Genomic DNA, 27,644 nt, shown 5'->3' with positions numbered 1-27,644 from the left:
GCAGCCATCGAGACAGCTTGGGCAACCTAGGCAGGTGACTTAGTGGCCTAGGCGGTCCAGAAATTTTAGTTTTGTTCTGTTTTCAAGAATGCAAATCAACTGCATTCTTGTCCTTCTAGGTTTTTGGTTCACGGTTTGGCGAAGACGAAAGGATGAAGACGATGAGAAATAACTTTCTCTCTCTTCCTTTCACACCACGTACACTCTGCATACTTTTCTTATTTAATTTTTTTATTAGTTTCCCTCCAATCAAGTTTTGACAACAAGCATCAAGTTGCTTGTTTTTTTGTTAAAAACCATAGGCTGTCAGTCCCTAACATATTGATTTTTCTCGTAAAAAATGATGGGTGTCAGTCCCTACATCCACATATTTCACACCTTTATTTCTCTTTAAATTAAACATAAAGTAATATGATCTCTAAAAAATATTTTATAAATTACAAAGAACTACCCATATTCATATTAGAATTTTTTCTTTATTATGAATCACCCAACCCACTATGTGGGATTTTTACCTTTATTTTTAAAAAATTAGATATAATAATTCAAAATATCTTAAATTACATGGCATATATGTTTTTAAATTTTGGACTTGCTGGATATTTTTTTTGCATTTTATCCTTTTTTTGCATTTTATCCATGAATTTTATTCAAGTATATTTTTTTGTAAGTGTTAATATGCACTTATTTACAAGATATACAAGAAATTTACCTAAATCCGCCTAGACCTCGCCTAACCGCCTAGGCACACCCGACTAACGCCTAGCGTTTTTTAAAACCTTGAATTTGTGAACCAAATCAAGAAAATTATAAGCTAGCATTAAAACTTCTTATCTAATTACAATATGACATTTTAAAAGAAATTAAACCCCAAAAAATTGAGAAGAAGACAAAAAAAGGAGTCATGAGAAAATGTTTCCACAGAAATCGACAAGCGAACACAGCTTTCGTACTTCAGTTGAGGTTTCCTCAAATTACAATTTGAAGTTGGCCGCCACTAAAACTAACCTGTTTAACTCCAAATGAACACAATTAAAATTCCTAACAAAAACAATACAATCTCAATAAAACACATGGACAGAAAAAGACAAGCATAAAGCACATACGTACTAAAATGAATAAATAATAATAATGCTAAAGTCACACTGCATCAAGAACTAGTAACTACATCATTTTCGTATAATTAATTTGGCTAATCCCTGTACTAATCATGAACAATAACTTAAACCAATCAAATACGCATGAACTGTTATTGGTAGCTCTGCTTTAAAGAGTAGCAAAACACATAACACACTAAAAAACCAATTTCAGGAACTACTATGCATCAGTGGTGTTTTAAAAAATTACTATGCATTAGCCGCGTTTAAAAAGTCATATCTTTATGCTTCTTTTTTATAATTCATAAATGACCGACCCTCGCTAACACAATTTAAATTACTTCAAATTTATAAAGGCATGCTAAATTTTAAATGGAAGTGAGTAAATTACTATTTTATCATTTTAATGTTGCTTATTTTAAAGAAAAACCTCGCAATCAGTTATGTGTGCATGAACGATTCTCGCTAACACAATTTGAATGGGACAGAACGTTAAACATATCATATCTTACTATCAAAATTTGATGAGTGAAAAACGTAGCACGTTATAATTATAATTTGTAAGAAAAAGAAAATTAGAAAACAAGTAATGAAAAAATTGAATTATACAGGGGATAAATTAATTAATAAAAAAAGAGCATATTATCAACCAATAGCATTATCGCAAATAGACGGAGAGTCTTAACTCGCTGAGGGAGATGTTTGAACAGAGAAGCAGGACTATTACATAGAGAGAAAGGTCAAACATGACGGGTAGGGTCCGTCAATGGTTGATAAACCCCTCTATAACTCTCTCTCCTTTCTCTCTCTACACCCTCTTCCTCTCTCTCCCTCCCTCTCTCTCTCTAAAATAATTGCTCTCTCTCTTGGTGGTTCGTAGAAGGGTTTCGTGGAGGAGCTACTGGGGTTGCGTGTTTGTGGTGGGTGGTCCAGGAGATTCTACTCTGACATTACTTTCCTGGGTTTTTTCTAAATCTGGTGGACAGCAAAATGGCAGTAAGTTCACAACTTTCTCTGGGTTTTTTTGTGCTTTATTTTTTTGAATAAATGAATATTCTGTTTCCTTGTGGAAATAAAGAAGAGAATTTATGGAAATTCAGAAAAATATGAGCTTTATCTGATTTTGTCTTCTAATTTTGGAAATTTTCTACTTTGTTGGAAATTGAATGGAAAAATATTGAATTGGGATTGTAAGTTTACTAATTTATATTTTGATGTGAAAGCTTGTTGACATGTAAAGTTGCAAACTTTGATGTATTATTGATCTGGGTTCTGTTATTGGGGAGTTTACTTTAGGTTGCTCAATCAAAGTGCCTTTTATCATTCCTTCGAATCTACATTTCAGCTTCTGTATATGATATATGTTCAATAATTATTTCGAAAAAGAAGAAGAATTCTTGCATTTTTTTTGCTCATGTGGTTGAATTAGCATTGAAAAAATTGTGCTTGGGCGAACTGGAGCCCTAGCTTTTGTTAATTTGCGTAATAGTTGTACTGAGTTTGGGTTGCCGAGTTCTTGTTTTGAGGATTGGAATGGGGTTGAGCGGTCTACTGTAGTCTAGTTGATGTTGCATTATGCTTAAACACTGATGCATATGCCATACGGCTCCAGTGTTTTGATTCTTGGAAGTTGATACTTTTGCTGAAATTTTGGATGGATAATCTTTTGATGAGGCTGATGTTTTATGGTATCTTATTTGAAATTTTTAGTGCTAGTAGGTAATTGAAAACCTGTATGTGTTATATGTTTGATAATATGTTCTTAGACAAAATTTCTCTTCCCCTTCCTTCTTGTTTGCATAATCACACTTGAAATTCTCTGAGTCTACATTGTTTATTATGTGGGTGGAGAAATCTTTGTTCATTTTTTTCAATGAATTTTAAGGTATCTCCAACAGATACTGTTGGCGCACAAAGTGAGAATGTTGGATAATTGCCATTTCTAGAGAAATGAAATCAATGGGTTGACATTTTTTTATGTATTATAAGTTTATAACTTGGTATTTTTTCGTACTAGTAGGTGAGTCCGGAAAGCTTTCTCTCTTTAGCTCTCTCTCTCTCTCTGAATGAGTTGATTGGATGAAGCTGAAATTTATCTCTCTTTATCAACTTTCTTGTATGAATTGAAATTCTTTGGCTTCTCAGTTAAAATGAATATATGGGGTTTTACTTAGTGTGAAGAGAGATATCATTGTTCACTAGTGTTTGGTGCATTTTACAGCTTCTCCAAATCGATAGTGTTGAGTGACAAGGTGACTAGGTTGGATGAGTTATCCTTCATTTGTTGCAATTAAGGAGAACTGGAATTAGTGGCTTGATATTGGTTGTGCCAAGATAGTCTTATAATACCATTGATTTTAAAGGAATTTGGGTTTGATGTCAGTATATGCTGTTAAAAACTTAAACTTGGATGTTGCATTGGATTGATTGGCTTTTGATTAGAAACTAGAAAGGCATAGGTATGCAGTCTAAACCAAACAATCATGTGGGCAATTGGACAATCGTAGAGGTGGTATATTGGGATGTGTCATCTGGTATACCATTTGGCGTATGTTCATTTGAATATTTTCCATGGGCATTTAATCTTCCAGTCATTTCCCTCCCTCGCTTTAGGGCGCTCATGGTAGAAATGGAAACACGTTTAGGGAAGAGCATGCCATTGAGAAAATGCGTAACTGTCTCACCGGACAAAGGTGAGGTCACCATCTGTTACCTCATTCTTTGAATGCAACCAAAGCTTGTTGAAGAAGTATCTCTTTTGTGTTGCTCTGAGAAGGTTTAGGGAGTTGCAATAGATTTTGAATGTCCTTTTCTTCCCCGATCTGTTCTAACTGTGTTTATTTGAAAGTTTGTTGCAATGTGGTTAAGCGAGATCAAGTTGTGATCACATTGAACTGCCTGTCATACTTGTCCAATTCATATTTTTAAATTTGGTCCTCGTTTCTGTTCAGTGGTTTCATCTGCCTACTTGAACTTACCCATTCAATGACCCTGTTTATAGACGAGGTCTTAAATACTTCATATAATGCTACTTGATGTACTGAAATGTATTGATTGATGAAAATAGTAGGCATGACACTATTTTCTTAATGTGGCAGCAACGTTCACATGTACCAAAGTTTGGCAATTGGGAAGGCGAAGAAAGTGTTCCTTACACAGCCTATTTTGATAAGGCCCGTAAGGATCGAACTGGTGTCGGGGGAAAGATGATTAATCCAAATGACCCCCAAGAGAACCCGGACATCCTTTCTGACATATCTGCATCTTCTCCTCCAAAAGTTAGACCAGAACCAGAAAAACCAGTTCATGAACAGAGAAGAAGCAGGGAGGATAATGACCTAAGATTTGCCAACTCCCCAGCCCAGCGCAGAAATTCTGGTGAATCAGCACATCAACCTAGCAGAGGCCGTGGAGTTAGTTCTGGTGAAACCCATCGAAGGCCTGCACGGCCAAGTGCTGGGTCTGAGAACAGTGTTGAGCGTTCACCTCTCCATCGCAATGCGAGGGTCACAGGACGAGATTCACCCTCCTGGGAAGGAAAGGCTTCATATGAAACTAGCCATGGCACTCCTGGAAGGTCCCGCCTCAAACCTCGTGATGAAAGTGTAAATTTTCTTCCTCATATCCATTATTATATTGTTATACCATCATAAACTTGTCAAACTGTTGTCTATTTTTCCTTCTTTATTGTAATTACGGTAAAAAGATATGGTCTCAAAAACTTGTTTTGACTGATGATCAAGCATCATTCGAAAAAGTTTTGCTGGGTAAAAACCATTGTTTTCGAAATTATTGTTCCTGTAGTTAACTTAATAACAGGTAGTTTTATAGTGATACAATATCTTTGTCAAGTCTTGCTCTTGAGTATATTTTCTGTTTTAATGTGGCAGCCTGAGAAAGGTGCTGCTGTTCCGAAATTTGGCGAGTGGGATGAAAACGACCCGGCATCAGCTGATGGTTTCACTCACATATTCAACAAAGTGCGGGAGGAGCGGGCGGGAAAAGTACCAGGGACTCCTTCTCAGCCGTCTTACCAGGATGCCAGAAGGCAGGGTTCCAATGACAGTGCCAAGGTTTGTCACTAATCACCATATCACTCTCATTTTCATGCAAACACCGTTTTTCATGTCTCATTTCGTTTTCTTTTTCGGACTCAAATTTTGCAGAGTTGCTGCTTTCCATGGAGCAGAAAATGAGATTGAATCGTATCTCGGAATTTGTGGGTAAATGATAAGGTGTTTGGACCTGTAAATATCTTAAGGGCTTTGTATCCACGAGGGAGGAGTACCTTCTATAAAGTGCATCCATTTTTATCTGTCCAAGGTTGTGTGTTATTTTTGTATTAATAAAGCTTTCGTTCCATTCTGATTGGAAATCTTTCTTCTTCTTCTTTTTTGTCATCTTTTTTTGGGTGTGTTATTGTGCCATTGAGTTACCAATTTAACAACTATATATATGGTTGGAAAAAACTCGATTCTTTGATCCTATTTCAATAAATAATGTCCGGCAATATTTGTCTTGTTCTTTTGGGATGCATTTTCTCGTGGGAATATATGTTGCCTTCTTTTGACATCAGAGGGTAGAGATAAACACTAAACGATGCTCGCATCCTCGTGGTCTATTTTCTCAGCTCTCCTTCTCATTCTGTAATGTTGCCAAATGATTTTGACTTGGCTTTGTAGGTCACCATTTCAAAATCCCTCTACAAAAATTCAACCAAATCATAAATCAATTTCTTTTAAGCTTAAGGTATCCTACACTCTATAGAGCATAAATAATGTCTAGTGGGACTCGGAAAGATTAAAGGCATTCTATCCTACTTCTAACCGCAATAAAATAACATGTCCTCCCAAAAATTTGAACGTAGAATTATGCACGATTGTTCCCTACTAACATCATTACATTATTGCAGTGTCCGAGCCGCCGACAAGAAAAAGGACAAAGCCGAAAAATGAGGGTCAATTGTAAATAACCAATCCTCACCGTACAAATAATGGGATGGGAGTCCACCCTGAGGGCGCTCACTTACAATTCTCGCCCCCACAGACCAAACCAGAAACCCCAATCGAGCGCCAAAATTTCGCCGCGCGTTTCAAAACTTCAAATTTCGCTGAAAAAAGTACGTTAAAATACTCAAAACGAAAATGTTAGATTACATGTTTGAAAATTGAAACCTAAAATCTCAAATCCCCCCTCTCTGTCTCTCTCTTAGATTTCGGATTGCCAGTCCGCCATAGCTGAATCGAATACAGGGAACCGATTGCTGTGTTCGAATCCTTACAAATCTCAGGTACTTCACTTTGATTCAGAACTTCCAGTTCTTTTCACGCAGAAAAAACCCTTTCATTTTTCACTTCAATTTCTAGATTTACACATCTGCGAACCCAATTGAGCAGTTGTTTCAGAATAGCTGAAATTAGGGTTTCGCTGAATTGGGATTCATAGGAAAGCTTCGATTTTTGCTTTAGAAATATTGAAATCTCTATGCCCAATTGAGTTCAAACCCTATAAACTCATGGTGAGAGAGACAACTGTGGAGTCCTTCTACCGGAGGCTCCGTGAGTCCGCAACGGCGTCGTCTCAATCTCCTCTTCTGATATTCCCATCGACTTCAGATGCGGACTCGCTCTGTGCCCTCAAAATCATCTTCCATGTCCTGGAGTCCGATTCGATCCGATACGCGTGCTACCCCGTCTCGTCGTTTCAGGAGATTCACAAGTATGCAGGCCCGGATTTGTGTTCTTCGTCCGAAAACCCGGTTTCGATACTGTTGATCAATTGGGGCTGCCACCGGGACCTGAAGAAGCTCCTCAATTTGTCTCCCAAGGCTCGTGTTTTCGTGGTTGACAGCCACCGTCCGATCCATTTGCATAATCTGAGCGACCAGAATGATCGTGTGGTTGTGCTTTATACTTTGGATGACGAGAGGCAGGCTGATTTGGCGTATGACATTGAGGATGTGTCGGCTTTGGCGAATGCGAGTGACTTGAATAGTGATGATGAATTTGACCCCGAATCGGATAGCGACAGTGACGGTGATGACAGCCAGAGTGAGGAGGAAGAAGAAGGAAATGGAGACGGCTCGAGAAAGCGAAGAAGGGTGGATCGGGAGAACGACCCAGTTAAGCTCTTTCGGGACCTGAAGAGGAAATATTATCATTTGGGTACTTTTCATGGTAAGCCTTCAGGGTGTTTGATGTATGATTTGTCACATTCTTTGAGGAAGAACACAAATGAGTTGCTTTGGTTGGCTTGCGTTTCGTTAACGGATCAGTTTTTGCACGAGAGGTTAACGGATGAGAGGTACCAAGCTGCGGTGATGGAGCTTGAGCAGTACATTAACAGTTCTGGGAATTTGGAGGCAGTGACTAATGTGACTCTCAAAGATGGCACGAAGATTCGTGTGCCCCAGGCATCTAGAATTACATACGAAGATGAGCCTAGGCTAATGTTGTTGCAGGAGTGGAATTTATTCGATTCTATGCTTTGTTCTTCGTACATTGCTACTAAATTGAAGACATGGAGTGACAATGGGTTGAAGAAGCTCAAGCTTCTTCTTGCAAGGATGGGATTTTCGCTTGTGGATTGCCAGCAGAAATATAGGTACATGGATACAGAAGTGAAACGGCTGATGAAAGAGGAGTTTGAACGGTTTTTACCCGAATATGGACTCACTGATTTCTACTACAGAAGCTTTCTGCGGCTCCATGGTTACAGATCAAGAGTATCTGCAGCAGATGTGGTGTATGGAGTTACAGCGCTGCTTGAATCGTATGTGACATCAGATGGTTCTTGTGCTTCCAAGGAGTTTGGGATGGCTTATGATGCATTGTCAATGAACAATCTCGATAAGTTGAAAGGAGGAATGCAACAAGCAATAAAGATCCAGCGGGCAATTCTAAGGCAAGGAAGCATGGCAATAACCAAGAGAGGCTGCATAAGAAGTGGAAGGAAATTTCGTTGGGTGAAACTCGAAGACTCGTTGGATGCAAAATTGCTGGGGTACCCTCAGGCATTGACGAAATTCTGCTATTTTCTGATGGACGGTCTGAGAGAGAAGGGAGCTCGAATGAAGCCTCTGGTTTGTGCATGCTTGGCACAAGAGCCTAAAAAGGTGTTGATAGTTGGGGTTTGTGGGAAGCCTAGACTTGGAGCGGTTCAAGGAAACGCATTTGGAATCGCGTTCCGAAACGCAGCTCAGGAGATCGGCGCAGAGTTCTTCCATGAGTTGTTTGAGTCCTCGTGGATTGTTCTGGAGGCGGCTAAGATGAATAGCTTCATGGTGAGGCTGACAGAAGCTGTGATGTAGAATTTTGTAAGGAAAACGCCTAACTCAACACACTTTTAGCTACTTTTTCAGTCTTTGAGCAAAAATTTGGGTCATGTTTTAGATGACTGATATTTCGTATGCTTTTAGTTCATCTGTACCAAGAGGTATGTAATTGTCTTTTTCTCCTTTTTCTTCGTTTTTCTTGAATAAATCTTCTTATTTACTGCTGTTGTAACATGTTCTTTCTTTCTTATATAAACTGAGATTTTTTTCTGGTAAGTAATCAATTTCTCTGGCCCCTATTCTCAACCTGTAACCCATATGAGCTCGAAGTTTCCTTTGTAACCCTAGAACTGATTTTTACACCTTTTTTCTCTTTCCACACAATCTTCTTTATTTATAATCATCGAATATAATATAAACGTATTTAACGGCCGTTAATTACTTGGACAAATTTTGACCTTTTTAAGAGCTAGAGAATATTTTGTAGGCCAAGGTAGTTTTATAGAAATTCCACTTATTATGTTCAGTTGCATCAATTTGGTCCATCCAATTTCAAACTGTTACCATCCGTCAACGACCGTTAATTACTTGGACAAATTTGTTGATGAAGGCTAAAGTTGGTTGACGAGTGCATTATGCTTATCCGTCTCTTATAATTTTAAAATCCCGTTCTTGTGGATTAAAACAAATTAAAATAGAGAAATGTTAAAGGGGCTTTTTCAAAGTTATGCTTTTTCTTAGATTCTATGTCATCTCATATTTTTGACATAATATTTTATAATGCTGACATGAAAATTGAAGTTAAAGTGTAACGTGACAGAAAGTTTGAGAAAGTTCTCTTAGCATTTTTCATTAAAATATCTCATTTTCAAGCTAATGCAAGTTAAGAATTTGATTACTATACTTTCATGAAGTAAATAAAAATGAAATTGAAGAGCCCAGAGATTCTTGAATGAGGAAAATGATCTAATGACTTCAAAAGAATTGAACGAGAAGTCATATAAGGTGAAAATCTCATGTACGATTTCTATAGAGTGGCATTATGGCAGTAAGGGTGACTTATCTGTCAACTTTTCCACTATCACCCTCAAAAAACAAACTTTACCTTATATAAAGTAGCCAGAATACGTTTAACCTCTAGATCTAAAATCAATACTTATATACCTGAAATTAGCCATAATTTTCAAGAACATCGTCTAATCTTAGTAAGAGGGGAAGGATTAAAAATAATTATTATATTAAATATATTTTGTAGCCAATCCCGCAAGTCAATTAATTAGAATATTCTGCACACGAAATTTGAATGACCAACCCCGTAAACCGCAAACCAAAAGTCACGTGCGAGGCACAAGGAGGGCAAAGTGGTCATTTGCGTATAGGGGAGAGATAATTTCATCATCTCACACGTAGGCAACGTGACGTGGACTTGTTTCGTGCCTCACCGACCCGCTCGTCGCAGGTAAGGAAGGAAGGCGGAGCAAAATTATATTTCTCTCCATATAAATTCTAATCTAATTTAATTAAATAATAAACCTCTCGTATTTTAAAGCGGAAAATAATATTAAAATATAATAAACTTTCTTTCTTTTCATTTCTTTTTTTGTTTTTTTTTTCAAAATTTTCTTATATATTTGCAGACCCAGTGCTTCTGGGCAACCATTGGTAACTCCCTCCCCTCTCAAAAATCTCTGATCGAAGGTACGATTTTCAATTTAATTTCGAATTATCTCTCCCGTTTGCTTTCCAGAAATCGGATGTTAGATTCTCAATTTCTCGTTGTGAAATCTCGATTCTGGTGTGCCTCTTAATTTCCTAGGGTTTCTTTCTGCGAATTTATTATTTATTTTTACTGCAATTTTATGGTTTTCTATGCTTGTAGCGTTCTTATCTTGTGTTGTTTGGGGATTAGAAAAAATTTGGTTTTGATGGAAGTCGGAAATTTTAGCCCTGGGTCGGCAAGTTTTGAGCCGTTTGGTTGCTCAAAAATTGGGACTTTTAAGTGGAAATTGAAAATTTCAGTTGCAAATGATCAATTTTCTTGATGGATTATGATTTGATTTCTGTTTTTGTAGAAGGCCCTTTGTTTGTTGTGAAAATGTGGTCACTTTTTGGTCACAGATTTGGATGAAATCTGTGATTGCAATTAGGATTTCCAGTTCATTCAGGTTATGGTCAATTTCCATACTGTGTTTTTCTACTAGGGTTTTCGATTCTAGATTCTTTGGCCGAGTTTTTTTAGAACCGAATACGTTGTAGTGAGAGTTTGGTTAGTCGTGCTGGTTTGAGGCATGGAACTGAAGCACCAGTCTTTTTGGTAGGTTAACGAAGTTAAACAGTGAATCATAATCAAACTTTTGTTTTATCATTCGTTGGCATGGTTCAGCAGAGTCTATTGTCGGCTTGTTTGATATGAAAGTTGTAGGAAAGGAAATGGGCTGATAGAGCATAGTGTCATATCCTTGATTGCTTTGGTTTGAAAATACTGAAGTATGTTATTATTGTTTCTTCTGTTTTATAATTCTTCATTTGATTTCCGACAAAGTGAATCATGTATTTGAATAAGATTACTTCATTTCTAAAAAACAACTGTAGGTTTTAAAATCTTCAACTTGGATACAAGATTTAATATAACATGAGCACTCGGGGGGCCAGGGCGCCACATGCAAGAGGGCGGCGAAGAAAGAATGAGTTGAACTTGGACCTCAATAGTGCCCCACCTGGTGACAGTCGGGAACAGGAGGGAACTTCAACTCAGTCAGTGCCTCAGAATAATCAAGCGACTTTGCAAGTTCAGCCTATACCACCTAATACGATTGATGTTGAGGCTATTGATGATGATGTTATTGAATCCAGCCCCACGGCTTTTGCTGAGGCATGCTTATATTAATTTTACACATTCTTTTATTGTGAATTTCTCCATCCACTTAAGTGTATTGAAGAAAATGTTGTGATATTTTATCAGGCTAAAAACAATTCCAGAAGGAACCGGAGGACTGTTGTTGATGTGGAATCAGGTAATTTTGTTATATTGTAATGTAAACTTGTTATTTGTTACGGCAGAACTTTTTGGCATTTATGTGTTCTTTTGTGTGATATGCTGTTTCTTTGTTACTTCATGGTGAAGATTATGTTTTTGTTATTTTATTTGTTACTTGATTCTTGTTCCCTTCTGTCTAAGTTCAGGAGATTATTAGACAATTTGAATGTTCTCCTTTGGATTTTCCTCTCACTTCTGTTTTTGCTGCATCAATGATAAAAATTTGGTGTTGGGCAACCTATGAGATAAAGTAGGGAGATAATGTTAGAATAATGTGTCATCTCTTTCTTTTTTTTTTAAGCATTTTCTTAGTAGGATAAGATGTTTGTAATATAAGTTTCAGAGTCTTGAAAGTTGTCCTGGACAACCCTGTACAAGCTGACAGATGTTGTCGTCTTTGTTTCTTTGTCTATTGTTCTAAACAAGAAGGGGAGATTAGGAAATCTACTCACCTTTGAGTTTGACCTTGTCAGTGGCGAATTGTAGGTGCTCCATATTACTATTAGGATATGTGTTTGCAGGGTAATCAAGGTCTAATGTTGGTCACAATTTGTAATTTTTTTCATTGATCTTTATGCGTCTCTCCATCTCTCTGTGATTATTGCAGAACGGACGGCTAGGGTCACTCAGAACAAGCGCAGAAGAGTTGGACCAAACCAAACAATTATTAATTGTGATTTCTACATAAATCTGGAAAGCAACAGCAACTCCACCTCCACGGTAATTGTAAGCTTTTGACTTAAGGGCACCGCATTCATTTGTTGTGCATGTATGTGATACTTCAAATATTTTATTTGCAGAAACAGAATGTTACACAGCCACCTCCACCACCACCGCCACCGAAGGAGCCCACCTTTACCTGTCCCATTTGCATGGCTCCTTTAGTTGAGGAGATGTCAACAAAATGTGGCCACATTTTCTGTAAGGCTTGCATTAAAGCTGCAATAGGTGCGCAGGGCAGATGCCCTACCTGTAGGAGAAAAGTAACTATGAAAGAACTGATTAGGGTATTCCTCCCTACGACCTGTTGATTGGTGATGTAAGTTCACTCGGCTGTCCTATTCCTATAACTATTTGTTCACTCATGGAGCTAATATATGTTTGCTCGCTTGTGTACTTCTGTTCGCAATGTGCCTCTCTATATCGGTTATTATGATGCAAAGGTTACAAATAGCACTAACTAGATATTGGATTGCCAATTCTCTAATAGTCATAAGAAATTTACATTTCCTCATGGTTATAGAATTTCGTGTTTTGCTCGTCGTCAAGTACTTATACACGGTCTTGGTTGTGGCAGGGTTATGAAAGGTGGTTTTTGAGGGATTGAGGATTGGGGAATTGAATTGGCATGCCTGCAGAATTGAATTTTCATACTCAAATGGTTTGTATCAAAAAAGATGTTATGATTAGTGGGTATTTGTAACTTCTTTATGAAATCAGGCACCTTAATTTCAGCTTTATGCTGCTTTTAATGCAATTAGCTTTTGGATGAGCAATGAATGGCCCAAGTTCTTAGTGATGAATTACTGGTGCTTTATTTTACACGTATGGTTTATGGTTGGGTGAGGATCCGACTGCCTTGTATTGGGTGCAGAGAAGAAGGGGACGGAAGGAAGAAACCAAATGAGTATACCGGTGTTGACCATCTAACTAGCATCTTTTATGAAAGGTATATAGACTCAAGTGAAATGAATACCATTGATAAATAGTACACTGAAAGAATTTGACCTCTGAGCCGTATGAGGTTGGAAACTCTCAAGTATGGTTCTTTGGGAAGGAATTTACCCCTCTATTCTGACCAGGGAGAACAGGTTGTTCAACAAGGAGATTTTGAAATTGTGGAGGCTTGGTTCAATCAAGCTGTCGAGTAACAAGCAATAGCGCTTACTCTTAGTAATTATATTGTAGCATAGAAATGGTCGAAAATTACAAGGCGTTTCGACTCTTTGTTAGCAAAAAAGGGGACTCCTGGGTAAAGATGGTGATAAAGCTAACTAGATATGTGTTAATTGTGGTCGTGAGTGGTGATGTTTGTTTTTGTAATGATGATGATGGTATATATGGTGTTAATGTGGTCGTGAGTGGTGATCTTTGTTCTTGTGATAATGATGGTGATACATATGGAGTATTAATGTGCCTCCATTGACCATTCCTAGTTCCACCGCAAACTCGTCTTTGTATTCAGTAAGAAAATTTACTGAAAATTTTTGCTTGTAGCATTTCCAATTGACTTTGAATTCTTTGTTTACTAACACCAAACGAATAAGTAAATAAGTGGGTCCAACATGATTTTTTTTTTTTTTGAACAAATGGTATTATCTATACTAAGAGGGAGGAGATAGAATTAACCTCATAATAGACTAACAATAATGAAGTTCAAATTTGTATTTGACAAGAATTTGTTCGATCTCACTTATAAAAAAGAGAAATACCACTGCAACATGAATTTTGGTATGAGATATTTAAGGTATCCCATTAACATGGTGTATAGTCAATCCTTCTCATGTTTTGACTTACCCAAAATGTATAGGTACAAAAAGTATACCCTTTTATGGATTGTGTCAAAAACATCATAAATTTTGTGTGTCTAAATAAAAACATTAATTTAGAAAAAAGATTTGAACCCAGAAAATTACCTTTTATTTTAAAAAATAACTTTATTTACTACGTATTGTTACAGTACTATTTATTTTAAAAAGTAACTTTATACATACGTCCCGGTTAAAAAACTTCCCCTTCTCCCTAATAATAATAATTTAAAAGAAAACCGTTTAAAATAGAATCCGGTGGTGATTGTTCTTATGGCTTAGATTTTAATTTTTTTAATTTTTAATTTTTAATTTTTTAATTTTTAAAAATTTTATTTTTATGACAGTGGTATAAAATGTTAAAGATCCTTATTATTCGGATTTTGGATATCTTATGTACCCTAGATGTGACCCTACCCTGATACGTATCGAAAATTATAGAGTAGATGTTCTGACAAAATTATTGACAATACTTTAATTAGTAACGTTTTTGTTGAAGACAAGATAAGTAAAGGAGCTCATTCATTCACTACAATGGCTTTTATTTCAAGGCGGAGAGAATTTCGGGACCGGCAACGGAATAATATCTTTGCGGAGATATTATAGGTTGGGCGGTTAAGGGCAATGTACTTGCTTACTCAAGTTTAAATTCCGTCTTCATAAGTTATAATAATTTACAACACATATTGTCTTGTAAAAAGAAGAGTAAAAGAAAAATGGCCTAAAACATAAACAAATTAAAGAGAGATAGAGAGAGCAGTGATAATTGAAGCACGTTTATTTAAACAACAAGACCATAACATTACGTATAATTTGAGTTTACAACGTTCTTAGGCTCATGATTATTTATGTACGTAGTTAATAAGGCCTCAGTTCAGTGAGCCTGTCAAAGCATTGTGTGGTCGGGTGAGTGACTATGGATAGCCACCACCGCCAGCTCCACCGACGCCTTTCCCTCCATCATCATATTTTGGAATGCCTCCTTTCCTACCATAATCATACTTGGGGTTGTCTCCTTTCCCACCGTGGTCATCTTTAGGACGGTCTCCTTTTCCTTCTCGATCATCTTTAGAATGGTCTCCTTTCTTACCGTTATCTTCTTTAGAATGATCTCCTTTCTTACCGTTATCATCTTCGGAACGGTCTCCTTTTCCACCATGATCATCTTCGGAACATTCCTTTTCACCACGATCATCTTTGGAACGTTCTCCTTTGCCTCCGTGATCACTATCATCTCCCTTACCACCATTGTCATCTTTTCCGCCATAATCACCTCTAGGGTTCCGATCATCTCCCTTCCCGCCATAATCACCTCTAGGGTGACGATCATCTCCTTTCCGGCCGCCATAGCCACCTCTAGGGTAAGGATCATCTCCTTTCCGGCCGCCATAGCCACCTCTAGGGTAAGGATCATCTCCCTTCCCGTAATAATCACTTCCAGGGTAATTATCATCTCCCTTCCCGCCATAATAACCTCTAGGGTAATTATCATCATATCCTTTCCCACCCTGATCTTCTGCAAGTATCCCACGGAAACCGAACCCCAATCGTCCCAGCCCAGGTATACCAAGAAATGGCAATGGAAGCAAATCCCTAATCAATGGAATCAATGACAGCACCCCACCGCCATATCCTCCAAAAGGGCCACCATAGCCTCCATATGGCCCCCCATATCCTCCGTACCCTCCATATCCACCGTATCCCCCATAGTTTTTGGCATCATAGACCTCCTCTAATTTCTTTTCCTTCTCACTATTACTGGTCACCCCTTCAGAACTCACAAGAAACCCTACAAAGACAATGAAAACAAGCAACACCCTTTTGTTCTCCATAGTTATTTTGCATGAGAAGTCTGCGTAGAGATCTCCCGCTATTAATAGTGGCACTCTGCGAGAGGGAGTTAGAGAGTGAGAGTGAGAGAATCTTTTGATTAATTTATGTACTCTGTTTCGGTAATGGCATTGAGTAGGGTCTGCATGGAGATTTTGGTCTTTATGGAATGACTAAGTTGAGTGGAACTGCTGCGTTTTAAATCCCTGCAGGCCCAGTCAAGTTTGGTGAGGGTTTCTCCTGTTGGTTTGAAATTAGGTTGATCTGTTGGTAACAGGTAGGAGCAAATGGTAACTTCATTGATAAGCTTTAATGGCCATGGATTTTCATGGTTTCGTGACGATAAGGCTTTCTGAATCTAAAGCAGCATTTAAGTTTGATGTTTGATGGATGGTTTTGGAATTGATACAACTTTAACTATATTAAGGAGAGAAGTAGCATTTTATGCATTTTAAATTTGAAGCCACTTAATACTACAGTTTAATGGTATTCCTCTTCATTTGTAAGTGAGATGTCTTAGGTTCGATTCTCGCCAAATGTGAATTTGAATCACATTGTAACTAGCTCATCCCCTACCCCTTAGTGTAGACAATATTGTCTGTTAAAAAAAATTGAATTCCTAAACATTTGGAATGAGTCCTTGGGAATGGACTTTCCATCTATATTCCTAGTGATTGGGTATAAGATAATACTATTTTCATGTTGGTTTGTGTAAGATGAGAAATTGGTCAAAATGATAATTTTTTTTTAAATCTCCATTATGTCGTCCAAATTTCATTTTGATAAGTTCAACAATTGAGATTTAATTTCTAATCATTTTGTGTCAGCTATATCGTTGATAGTTGATTTTGGATCAATTCAATGATTGAAATTATTTTACTTTTAGCATATATCTCATGTCATTGTCTTTTATCACTATATCGTCGATATTGAATTATGTTGTTCATATTTTATTTTCATCGATTCAAATTGATATTTGATTTATCGTCATTTTAGACATTTTCAATGATTATTTAAAGTAATAATAAGTAATGAGGGTACAAAGGGGGCAAGAGTTTCAACTTCTCTTCATGGGAGTTTATGACACACCCCGACTTGGAATGTCCACTAGGACTCCAAATCGAGCTGTGCTGGCTGACATCTGGAAGGTGACGAAGCCATAAAGTGTGATGATGTGGAAAAATGTGAATAAATTTAAACCTAAGAGTGCCTAAATACTAGAGTGCGCTAGTGAGCGGGAATGAACCCTCTTCACACGTGACGTTAAAGCATAAGTAAGTACAGTAGAATGAATTAAGAATCGTACCATCAAAGGTAATCTCCAATACCAAGACTTGCCATGAATCCTCGACGATAAGAAAGCTCAGCTAATAAAACCTGGAGGGTGAAAACCAAACAAGGGTGAGTGACCCTGGAAATAAAATTTTAATAGAAACCATATAAAACATTATAACCCCTCGTTGCAACACCTGTATAGTTTCCAGGAAAATCATATCACGTATCAATGTGAAATCAAAAGTATATCAACAATAAATCCATAAATATACTACAACACAACATCTCATCAACAATATCAATAATCATGTGCTTAATAACCCATATTAGCACGCCAGTCGGAGTCACCTATGGTGACCTGTGCGACTACAACCATATCTCATCAATCAATGCTAGCTCATAAGTCAGAGTCACCTCTTGTGATATGTACGACTTATCCATATCTCATCACATATGCTAGCTCATAAGTCAAAGTCACCTCTTGTGACATGTACGACTTATCCATATCTCATCACATAGGCTGGCTCATAAGTATATCTCATCACATATGCTAGCTCATCATATATCTCATCACATATGCTAGCTCATCAGATATCTCATCACATATGCTAGCTCATCATATATCTCATCATATATGCTAGCTCATCATATATCTCATCACATATGTTAGCTCATCATATATCTCATCATATATGCTAACTCATCATATATCTCATCACATATGCTAGCTCATCATATATCTCATCACATATGCTAGCTCATCATATATCCATACACAAGAGTCGGAACCACCTATAGTGGTATGTACGACATGACTAAGTGTAAATAAATACGCTCAAGTGCTACAATCATGTGAAGATTGTGCGAATAATCACGGGTCACCTACGAGTCGGAACCACCTATAGTGGTCTGTACGACAGGCCTGTGCACTTACCTTGGATCCAAGGTGAGCGTAAGGTGTGTGGGTGAACATCACGTGAAGGACTGTGGCCTGGCCACGGGCCGGAGCACTAACACCGGGGTGCAGGTTTATGAGCTCTAAATGCATCTCATATGACATATACAACTCATAGGCAACATGTACGACAATGTTGGAGTTGTCTAAAACATAATATAGTCATGCCATCACTCGATCATTTCAACTAATACCATAAACTCAACTGAACTTACCTGGGTCTCCTGTGTTCACCTTTGCGCTTCAAACATTCATAATAATTATGTGCAGGTAATATACATATAGATAAACCATGATGCAATTTATTACTCAACCATGTTATAGCAATTTCAATTAGATACATATGTGTGTGTGTGTGTGTGTGTGTGTATTATGGCATAAAAATGCATAAGCTGTAACGCTCTACTCCCGAACTATTTATTTCCGAGAATAAATATCAGTGATAAGCCCAACTAGACACTAGTTTAATTAGCTATCATTACTTATGTTTCCGTACTTCAAATTCTCGATCCTTCACACCATGATTTATGACCAACATCCAATCACTAATTCATATGGTTAAATCTCACATTTTCTACCAATGTCCCTCACCTTGCACAATTTCCCAACAAGGCTATTACCTCAATTATTTTATCTTATTTATGTTATGGCTGCATCTAATGTCTCGTTAGACTACCTATGTACCCTAAATAGGGATCAAGCCATTTGTAGTTCGCATTAGTACTTCACAGCATTCATAGTAATTATATGTAGTAATCAATTTATAACTGTTTGTGGAATTATCAATCATATATATATATATATGTGTGTGTGTGTATACGATAGAAGGGAAAAGACCCACTTACCTGAGGTCCGTGCTACGACTCTCTAGCACGCATATTGAGTCATCATGAACCATCGTCGCCTATGACCAATTATCAAATCACATCTCAGAGTTCTGATCGATAAAATACATAATTTACATAAAATGCATCCTTACATAATTCAATTCGGAAGATCTGCATCACGGATTTCTGATCCGTTGCTTCCAAAGATCCACAATATACTTCTAGAACAACATCCTAAGGTTTCATTACGATCCAACGGTCAGATCTCTGCCAATTGCCAAAACTAAATGGCGGTCAACATTTTAATTTATAAACTTACAAATCCAATTTAGGAAAATCCATACGTCGGATTTCTTATCCGTAAGTTTCTATGGTCCTCAAATATTATGTACTATAACATGTTAAAGTTTGGTGACGATCCAACGGTCGGATCGTCGATTCATATCTTTACCAAGTAACGTATCCTAATGAGTTTAGGTCCAAACGATCAACCTACGATATACAATTGCCAAAACTAAACTCAAGACATCTAATTTATCCTAAGGATAACATCGACGGTCCCCTAGGCACGCGCCGCCGCAGGTGGCAGTCGACCGCCTTGACTCGCCGGAAAATCCAACTATTTCCAAAAATTATCAAAATTTACAAGAATGAAGATCTCAATGAGTAGAGTAAACTTTATACCTATGGCCAAGTCCAATTTGGCCGAGAAAAGCTCCAATCTTGCTCAAACCCGCCGAAACCCTAGAAAATGGTGTGCTTCAATTCGACCTCCATACTCACTCAGACGCCTCAACCACTGCCTGGGCTTTGTTCTTGTGTTCTAGAGGAGTGTTCTAGTGGTGGTAATTCAAGGAGATGATTTCACGATTGATGGATTTCGAGCATGGGTCTCACGGCACCCCCATGGTTTATTTCAATGATTTACACCCAAATCTTTTCCATATTTGGGTGGAAATAGAAGAGAGGAGGTCAAGGGATGATTTCCAGTTGAAGAATGGGTGACTTTCGTCGGAAAAGTGGTGGAATCTAGCCGGAATTAGAACCTGGTCAAAACCGGTTTTTGCTGTGGGTGTACGGGTCAGCTGGGTTAGGTGCTCCACACCTCCCTCATTTCCCTCCTGGTTCTTCTCTCCCATTCGTCACTCTCACTCTCCTCATTTCCTGATTGGGCAGTGCCCATCTTCTTTTTCTCTCTCTCCACTTCGCTGTCATCAGGCAGCCTTCCTCCTTTTCTTCTCTTCTTTCCTTTCCTCTTTTTTTTTCCCCGTTAATTTTTCTAACCTCTCAATTAATAAAAATAACAATAACTATAAGAAATGAATAGAATAAATAACAACCCTTACCAACATACTTTTGAAATACGGTAAGGTAATAGTTCATACGCATCTTGAACTAGCGATCAACGAAAGTCAATACCCTCATCTCTAGGGTATTCTCGTGATTTCACATTTTAAAATTTATAAAATAGTAAAATTTGGGACGGGTTGTCACAGTTTGAAATGCATGTAAGATGAAAAACTATCCCGCCACTTAGTACTATGATCTTGTAGTATTTTTCTTTATTGGTAAGTGAAAGGTCTTAGGTTCAATTCTTGTTAAAGACGAATTTGAACCACATTATTGCTAGCCCATTATACCCACTCCCTCACATCTTTAGTGTAAATAATATTGTTTGTTAAAAAAAAATATGAAAAACTATCCCATTAATGCACTTTTCAAACATGAAAGTAGAGTTTCATGAATTAAACCTATTTTCAAGTTCCTAATCCGTGCTGAAGAGTAGGGTCATAATTTAAGGGTGTGATATCCACAGACATTTTTTACTTCTCACACACTCTCTTAATTTTCAGGATTTAATGAAATGACGATGATCAAATGACATAAATGAACAAGGAGTGTGAGAAGTAAATAGAGGTGTGTAGATAGCACATCCCTAATTTAAAGGTCCAAGAATTTCTGCCTGAAATAATAGGTTTATTCCTTGTGACAGTTCAACTCCCTTTAGTGTAACAGAAAAAAAATTAATCCAATCGAAAGTCATCCGCAATGAAAAAAAAAATATACAAGAAAACAATGACTTTTTTGAAGTCTCAATAACATCGTTCCCTTAATATCAAACTCGTATTTCATTAAAGTTATAAGCCAACGATGACTAACAAAACCGTAGGCTGTTATTTTTGAAGCTTGCACCAATCCAAAAGGAAACCAGCAAGAATCACAAACGATGGCAATTGGAACATAAGTATTACATTTGCAACTAAAATCCAGACCTTACATTGCACATCAGTGCAGGAAATAATTGCATTTGGAAGAGGACAACTGGAAAGAAATAAACTGAAAACGAAAATATGACAGATGACATCAACTAGGAAACAAAACCTCTCATACAATGGACAAAAACAAAGGAAAACAGAAACAAAAATCAACCCTAAAACCGGCGAAACCAAGAGATAAGATTACTTCCTCATCTTGCAGGTTTTTCTCTCCAGATAGTTCGTCCCCGGTTTATTTCCGAACCATCGCCTGCTAATCTTAGGAGATGCAAATACTGACGGTAGTCCTTATCATCTTCTGTTGCAGTAGGGGATCCATTTGTTCCGTTACCTGAAAGAGCTGGAGCATCGTCTAAAGGTTCAACACTAGTAAGGGAATCGACTATGTCATCCTGTTGACACTCCCGCCTGTAATCTAAGGTGATTGTTTGCAGTTCATGGCTATCGATGAGTTCTTGAGGCATGCTCTGTAAAAGATAAAATTGAAAACATCTCTTATGAAACCAACAATAACCTACGGCCATAGAACACCACAAAAACAAACATATGAATGAAACAGACATAGATGCCAACCTCTAGAACCCATCCGATATAGGCGACATTATTAACATGCTGGTTCATGTCGAGATCTGCTCTCCTTGGCTGCGAAATTAAAAAGCATACTGAGATTACTGGATAAATTTGACAACATAAATGAATTGAAGATATACTAACCACAAGTCCCAGTGTAGAATACTGAGCAGGATCTTCAAGTTTGGAGATTTTCTTTAAGCTACTATTGTTTGGCTCTGGAAATGCTAATCTATCATCCCAAGAGAAGAAAGCAATCAGCAGATTGTGCATGAGGGATAACTTTATCATATAGAAGCGATGAAGTCATACAAAATGTGAAAAAAAAGGACCATTTACCTCAGTTCTCGTGGAGCAAAAACTAAATGCTCTTCCCTAACATCATCGGTGACTTTCACAAGTCGCCTAGTGTCTTGGTTCATCATCACCCACTTGCTGTAAACATGCAGTACATATGGCCAATTTTTAGAATATATCTCAGAATAGGCTCACATAAACTGAGAATTGCTAGAACAATCCAACAACAATACATTAGAATTGCAGAAAACATTCAACAACTTCTTCACATGCAATCTTCAAAATGGATGATTGATTTATCAAAAAGGAGAGAAAGGAAAAGGCAAAGAAAAAATATGAGCAAAGATTGCAGTGCTAATAGTCATGCAGCCAAATTAAAATGACGTCATGCCCAATAGGCATCGATGAAAAAAAAGAAATTGGGTTCCTTTCAGAGCATCAAGAAGATAATAACTTTACAGTTCAAAGACCTGCCGCATGTACATGCTTACTGGTTCTTAGAGAGATGCCAGACTCAAATGTAATATTAATGAGAATACGGAAGTTGGTTCAATACAATAACATGTTCTTCAACGTAAATTCAATGTTGCATGACAAAATATCAGTGTTTCCATACTTATATCATGTTTTCATGGATGTCTTAAAAGCTTAGAACAACAAAAATAAAAAGAATACGCACCTCGTCGCTCTTCCAATGACTTCACCGGTGGCATAGTCCTTGAGTATCCAATCACGCCTAGTGCCAATTCTCCCTTCCCCTTGGCACCATGTTTCTATTTCAACGACATCACTCCTGTACCACGAACCCACATTTTAAGTTTCACATTCCGGATTACAAATCAAAACCCGAACTGTAATCTAGAGAACACCCACCAAGCTGGATATTTGTAGATTTCAATATGCATGCGAGCAGTAACCCAAATGAGATGCATTTTTCTCATGGTGGTTGTGGTCGCAAATCCGTCAGTAGAAAAGCCAACAGCTTGAGCATGGTTGCATCCTACCTCCTGCATCACAAAATGATCACAGAAAACGAAAATCATCAGAAGAAGACCAATTGTTTCCACAATGCAGAAACTCAATTAGCTAATCCAGAAATACAGTTAAAAAAAAAAAATTAAGGAAGAGAATATAATCACACAATGTTCTTCCCTTTGCTTCTAGGCAACTAAGATTTCAAGCAATCAAAACAAAAATCACTTAATTAAATCAGAAATTACAGTGATCAGATAATTACAGTTATTTGGTAACTTGCATTCCCAATCAAATTTTACGTTCCCCCTCCTCCAACCACTGTAAATTGGACCATTAAACCATGCAATTCACTTCATAAATGCATGTGGGGGAGATGGCAAATATACCAAACAAAAATCCCCAAATTTTCCCCAAACAAAATCCAATCAACCAAATCGATACATTTCTACAAACCACAAAAATCGAATCGAAAAGAATGAACATTTCCCACAAAAATTCAAATAAAACCCAGCAAACACACATTGAATCGAAACCAAAAATTCCAACTCTTAACACACCTGCAAGAGATTGGCAATCGTCTCGACGGTGGCAGTCTTGTTAATCCCGACCTCATAGCACCTCACTATAAAGCACTCCTTATAGGACTTCCCGTCCTCCGCCATGCTCCCCTGCCTCAGCCGGTCCGCGAGGGTGACCGGCCCGGTATTCGTCTCGACCCGACCCGCCAAGCTCCCGGGCCCCCGGTCCGATACGACGGCGAGAACCGGCGTTTTGGAAGGTGAGGCAGCGCAGCGGGCAAGAAAGGCGCCGTCTTTCCGGCGGGGGAAAATTGGGTTGGGCTTGGGTGGGCCAAGGAAGCGGCATTGGGCCGCCACGCCGTGAATTTGGTCCACTCCATTGTATGTCGAGAGCTTCAACATTTCCTCTCTTTCGTCACTTTCTCTCTCTTTATTTTACTATTTTTTTACAGGAAGTTGAGAAGACCGGCGGCCAACCAGAGAAGAAGAGATTTTGTGTGTGACTTAGAAAAGCCGCTTTTTTCTGCTTATAATATTTTTCTGGCCGATAGGACCGAGGTGGAGGAGCCTCGGAGAGCGGAAACGCCACCGGGTTTGGAGGAATTTACGAGATTGCCACTGGATTTGGATCCGGAAACCCAACCGGATTAGGCGACTGGATGCGGTGGAAAAAAATCATCACCAAATCATTTCTATCAAATCCATCTAATTAATGAATTTGGACCCTTAAATGAATCCGTAAATTTAACTATTTAATCAAATTTTAAAAACTCAAATTAATTGATTTGATGAATTTAATGGAACACATCTGAAAATGATTCCTTTCCGGATACGGGAGGCCAAGTGGAGTGTGACCACAGTTTTTGAGTCATGCACGTGGACCGTGGTGCTTTATCAGCCGACGTTTGGAATACTGTCGTTGGGGTCGAACGACATTGGGGACTTGTCGGCCCCAAGGTTTATAGTGTGGGCGTACAGGGGTATTTTGTGGGCCCAGTAACCACCGGCAATTGGGTTTCACACCTTGGTACAGGTTTTGACTGGCCCACTATTAGTAGTTGGGCCTAAATTGGGCTATATATCTTCCTTTATACGAGAGGTAGGTAATTTGGGTTAAGCATCGGTCATAATAATTTAGAAACAATACTAGGAAAATCAAATCACGTGTTGTTAATATAAAATAAATATATTAATTAACGCTTGAGTAATAATTTAATCATTAATATTCACATAATTTGATTTATAAAATTTAGTCTCCCTAATATCCTTCCGCTTACAAGGCCAAGCATGATGCAATTTTGGGCAGAGCAAAAGTGTTTTGATGTGTCCCTTTCGCCCCATCTCCTTCTCACTTGTATTTGTTTTTTTGTCTACTTGCAAGGCTATGTGATGAAAGTTTAGTCTTTGAGTCTGAAGCTCGTGTCCCTTGAGTTCTCTTTCGGACACTATTTGACCCAAATAAAGATACCGAAAAAATAGGTCATCACAAGCAGTCGAGCGCATGATGTCTTGATCAGGTTAGTAATGGGTTTGCTGAACTACTTATGATGTCTTGATCAGGTTAGTAATGAGCCTCCAGAACAAATGATATTATTTATATTAAATGGTGAACTTAATCTCACAATAAGTTAGTAATAATGTGATTCAAATTCACTTTTGATGAGAATCGAACCTAAAACACTCATTTACAAATGAAAATTAATAATAAATAAAAATTAAAAAAAAAACTGAAACAGGTTTGAAAAATAATTTATTTAAAACCTTACGAAATGATAAATACTTTAATAGACCAAAATCAATCGAAAATACAATTTTATTTAACATGCAAGTCAAATAAACAAATATATTAGAGGTCCGAGAATAACAAAATAAATTTAATTGTTGCCACTGTCATGCCTGCATAGAAAATTATGCAGTAGGAAGGGAGCAATGTGTGGAAATAACCTTTAAAATTTGATCAAACGACTAAAGTTATTATAACTTTTAAAGGGAGTTCCTGTTTTTAGCTGTTTGATCAAATTTCAAGAGCTCAGATTTGTGGATTTGATGGAAGAGAACGTGTACTTCCCCCTAAGGGATTGCCCCGTTTTACTTAAAAAACAAAAATATCATCTAACATTTGAGTAAAAGTCTCAAATCATGAGCATGCTCGATCGACCAATTAAAATTAGTTGCACACAATTAACTGTACGGAGAAACCCGAAACCACATTCACATACAATTTCATCATTTTCTATTTTACCATGTCTCTTCCCGCTTATAGTTAAAAATGCTATTTTTATGTAGCTATTAGGTTACCTCGTCTACAAAAATGCTATTTTTAACATATTTTTTTATACCGCATTTATACAAGTTTTCTATTAAAAGTGAGACTCACTTGTATTAGTGGCTCGTACATTTATTAGAGAATTTGTACAAACATGGTATAAAAAATGTGATAAGTGTAGCATTACTCTCTCATCTAATCACTTTCCACACACTAATAATATGACCAATGCCTTTGTGCTAGCATGCTGGCTAGATCACCACGTGGCAAACTTAGCCACTCAATGTATACCATGTGTTATCGACTCACTGGTCCAACTCTAAACCCTAAATGCATCTACATCTAAAATTTTTCGAAAATGCTACGAACTTGTATTCTAATTTACTTTCATCTTATGACTCCACAATAATAATAATCTTGAAAAACTAATCGCTTCTGAGGCACTTAAAAATTCTGAGGTTTCACATGTAGGATGATGAGAAACAATGTGAATGATCAAATTGGCTTCATATGTTCATATCTAGAGACATGGATTCCGTAAATCCCACCCCCCAAACTTAAAATTCTGTGAAGATCCAGAAGCATATACTAAAATGAGTACTATATTAGTCTGACTGTTAGATGGATAATTTTTTTTATTTTTTTTTATTTTAATTTTTTTTTGTGTGGCCAAAGATGGATGAATTTCGTGAGGTAGGAAATATGGAGAGATGACATTGATATTGTGGTACACAAACATTAAACTGTTGTCCCTACCCTAGGGATCACCAAGGACATTGTCCTAACCATAAAAAAAAAAATCAAAAGGTTAAAAAAAAAAAAAAAAAGCACATAAGTCAAATTGGGTGGATTTTTCATATGTTGGGCCTTTAAGCCAATAAAAAAAAAATAGGTGTGATATTCTGAGATAAGGATTGTCTACCCTCCTTGTTCTCATGTTCTCCTATTTTGTATGGTCACTGTTAAACCATGTCAACATTTTATATTATTTTTTTATAGAGATAATAAGACAAAAATGAATAGTAATATAAAATGTTGACGTGGCTTAACCGTGACCACACAAATAGGAAAGCACGAGAGAGCACATGAACCAGGAGGGCAGACAATCCTTGTCCGATATTCTAAGCTATATAGGAATTACATTCTTATAAGTTGTATATTAAACTCATGAGCGTGATACTTATAAACTAAGAGGTTTTAAAGTATGACTCTCGTAGGTATTGAAATCACAGGTCTTAGGTTCGATTATCGTCAAATGTGAATTTGAACGACATTATTGCTAGCTCATTATGAGGCTTAACCCACTCTCCATAATATAGATAATTCGTTTGTTCAATAATAAACAAAAAACAATAGTATTATAAGTATCAAACTCAAGCTGCTTCATTAAGTATCACTTACTCAAACAATTGTGAAGACCTTAAGTTGGCTTTTAACTTGAATTTTTTGTATTTGAGAAATTACATCATTGTTTTTAAACATCTCCTTTTATGTCTAGGAGAAAGACTTACACAATACGAGCAATGTAAATATACAACTAAATTATCGTATTAACTTACTAGTTGATCAACACAATCGATTTGCAAAGACTTCATTTGTATTTCAAGACTCCAAACGATTAAGAGCAATTATCTTTATCCGAAGTTCTTAATGTGATTTCAACTCCCTTTTTGAATAATATAAAGCTAAAAATACCTTTAATTTTTTGGTCAAGAACATACAAAACTTTAATTCAACACTTAAAAAGCATGACAATTTTTTTTTTTCAATCACCTAACTTGGATATAATCATTTCATTGTTAAATACAGACTCTACTTTTGTCTTCATCTAAAGGTTTGAATTCTAGCACATTACAACATAACTAACCTAAAATGTCAAAACTTCACATTTTACAGGTGATAATATATAGGACAGTGATA

The 27,644-nt window shown here is 37.2% G+C and overlaps 5 protein-coding genes across 6 annotated transcripts; 3 read left to right on the top strand and 2 right to left on the bottom strand.

Moving 5' to 3' along the window:
* Positions 1-4,189: 4,189 nt before the first annotated feature.
* Positions 4,190-5,293, top strand: RIN4-2 (RPM1-interacting protein 4; the record flags this gene model as incomplete). Its single annotated transcript, NM_001293905.1, is given in 4 exon segments — positions 4,190-4,194; positions 4,196-4,702; positions 4,988-5,170; positions 5,264-5,293. Coding segments are annotated over 4 exon segments (725 nt in total), but the record flags the coding sequence as incomplete, so codon positions are not given.
* An 826-nt stretch (positions 5,294-6,119) lies between these two features.
* On the top strand, positions 6,120-8,594 carry LOC103435846 (uncharacterized). Its single transcript, XM_008374268.4, has one exon. It carries the CDS (start codon positions 6,613-6,615, stop codon positions 8,404-8,406), a length of 1,794 nt encoding a protein of 597 aa, XP_008372490.3. The 5' UTR covers positions 6,120-6,612; the 3' UTR covers positions 8,407-8,594.
* A 1,198-nt stretch (positions 8,595-9,792) lies between these two features.
* On the top strand, positions 9,793-12,903 carry LOC103409180 (uncharacterized). Of its 2 annotated transcripts, none has more exons than XM_008347988.4 (6): positions 9,793-10,068; positions 10,963-11,242; positions 11,333-11,384; positions 12,015-12,127; positions 12,208-12,446; positions 12,705-12,903. In XM_008347988.4, exons 2-5 carry the CDS (start codon positions 11,003-11,005, stop codon positions 12,436-12,438), a joined length of 636 nt encoding a protein of 211 aa, XP_008346210.1. In that variant the 5' UTR covers positions 9,793-10,068; positions 10,963-11,002; the 3' UTR covers positions 12,439-12,446; positions 12,705-12,903. The 2 variants fall into 2 exon arrangements, with proteins under 2 accessions (XP_008346210.1, XP_008346209.1); XM_008347987.4 differs by having other exon boundaries at positions 9,799-10,068; positions 12,015-12,133.
* Positions 12,904-14,695: 1,792 nt separating this feature from the next.
* On the bottom strand, positions 14,696-15,913 carry LOC103409212 (uncharacterized). Its single transcript, XM_070822552.1, has 2 exons — positions 15,332-15,913; positions 14,696-15,289 (listed from the first exon to the last, which is right to left on the bottom strand). Exons 1-2 carry the CDS (start codon positions 15,765-15,767, stop codon positions 14,850-14,852), a joined length of 876 nt encoding a protein of 291 aa, XP_070678653.1. The 5' UTR covers positions 15,768-15,913; the 3' UTR covers positions 14,696-14,849.
* A 5,137-nt stretch (positions 15,914-21,050) lies between these two features.
* Positions 21,051-24,323, bottom strand: LOC103435859 (oleoyl-acyl carrier protein thioesterase 1, chloroplastic-like). The gene is made up of 7 exons (XM_008374281.4): positions 23,498-24,323; positions 22,839-22,972; positions 22,645-22,758; positions 22,008-22,103; positions 21,813-21,900; positions 21,672-21,740; positions 21,051-21,565 (listed from the first exon to the last, which is right to left on the bottom strand). Exons 1-7 carry the CDS (start codon positions 23,858-23,860, stop codon positions 21,290-21,292), a joined length of 1,140 nt encoding a protein of 379 aa, XP_008372503.3. The 5' UTR covers positions 23,861-24,323; the 3' UTR covers positions 21,051-21,289.
* Between the last annotated feature and the right edge of the window lie 3,321 nt (positions 24,324-27,644).

The sequence above is a fragment of the Malus domestica genome, chromosome 05 (genome assembly GCF_042453785.1).
Source record: "Malus domestica chromosome 05, GDT2T_hap1".
Lineage (NCBI taxonomy): Eukaryota > Viridiplantae > Streptophyta > Magnoliopsida > Rosales > Rosaceae > Malus > Malus domestica.
Note: the sequence above shows the minus strand (reverse complement) of the source record. Positions and strands in the feature narration are given on the sequence as shown.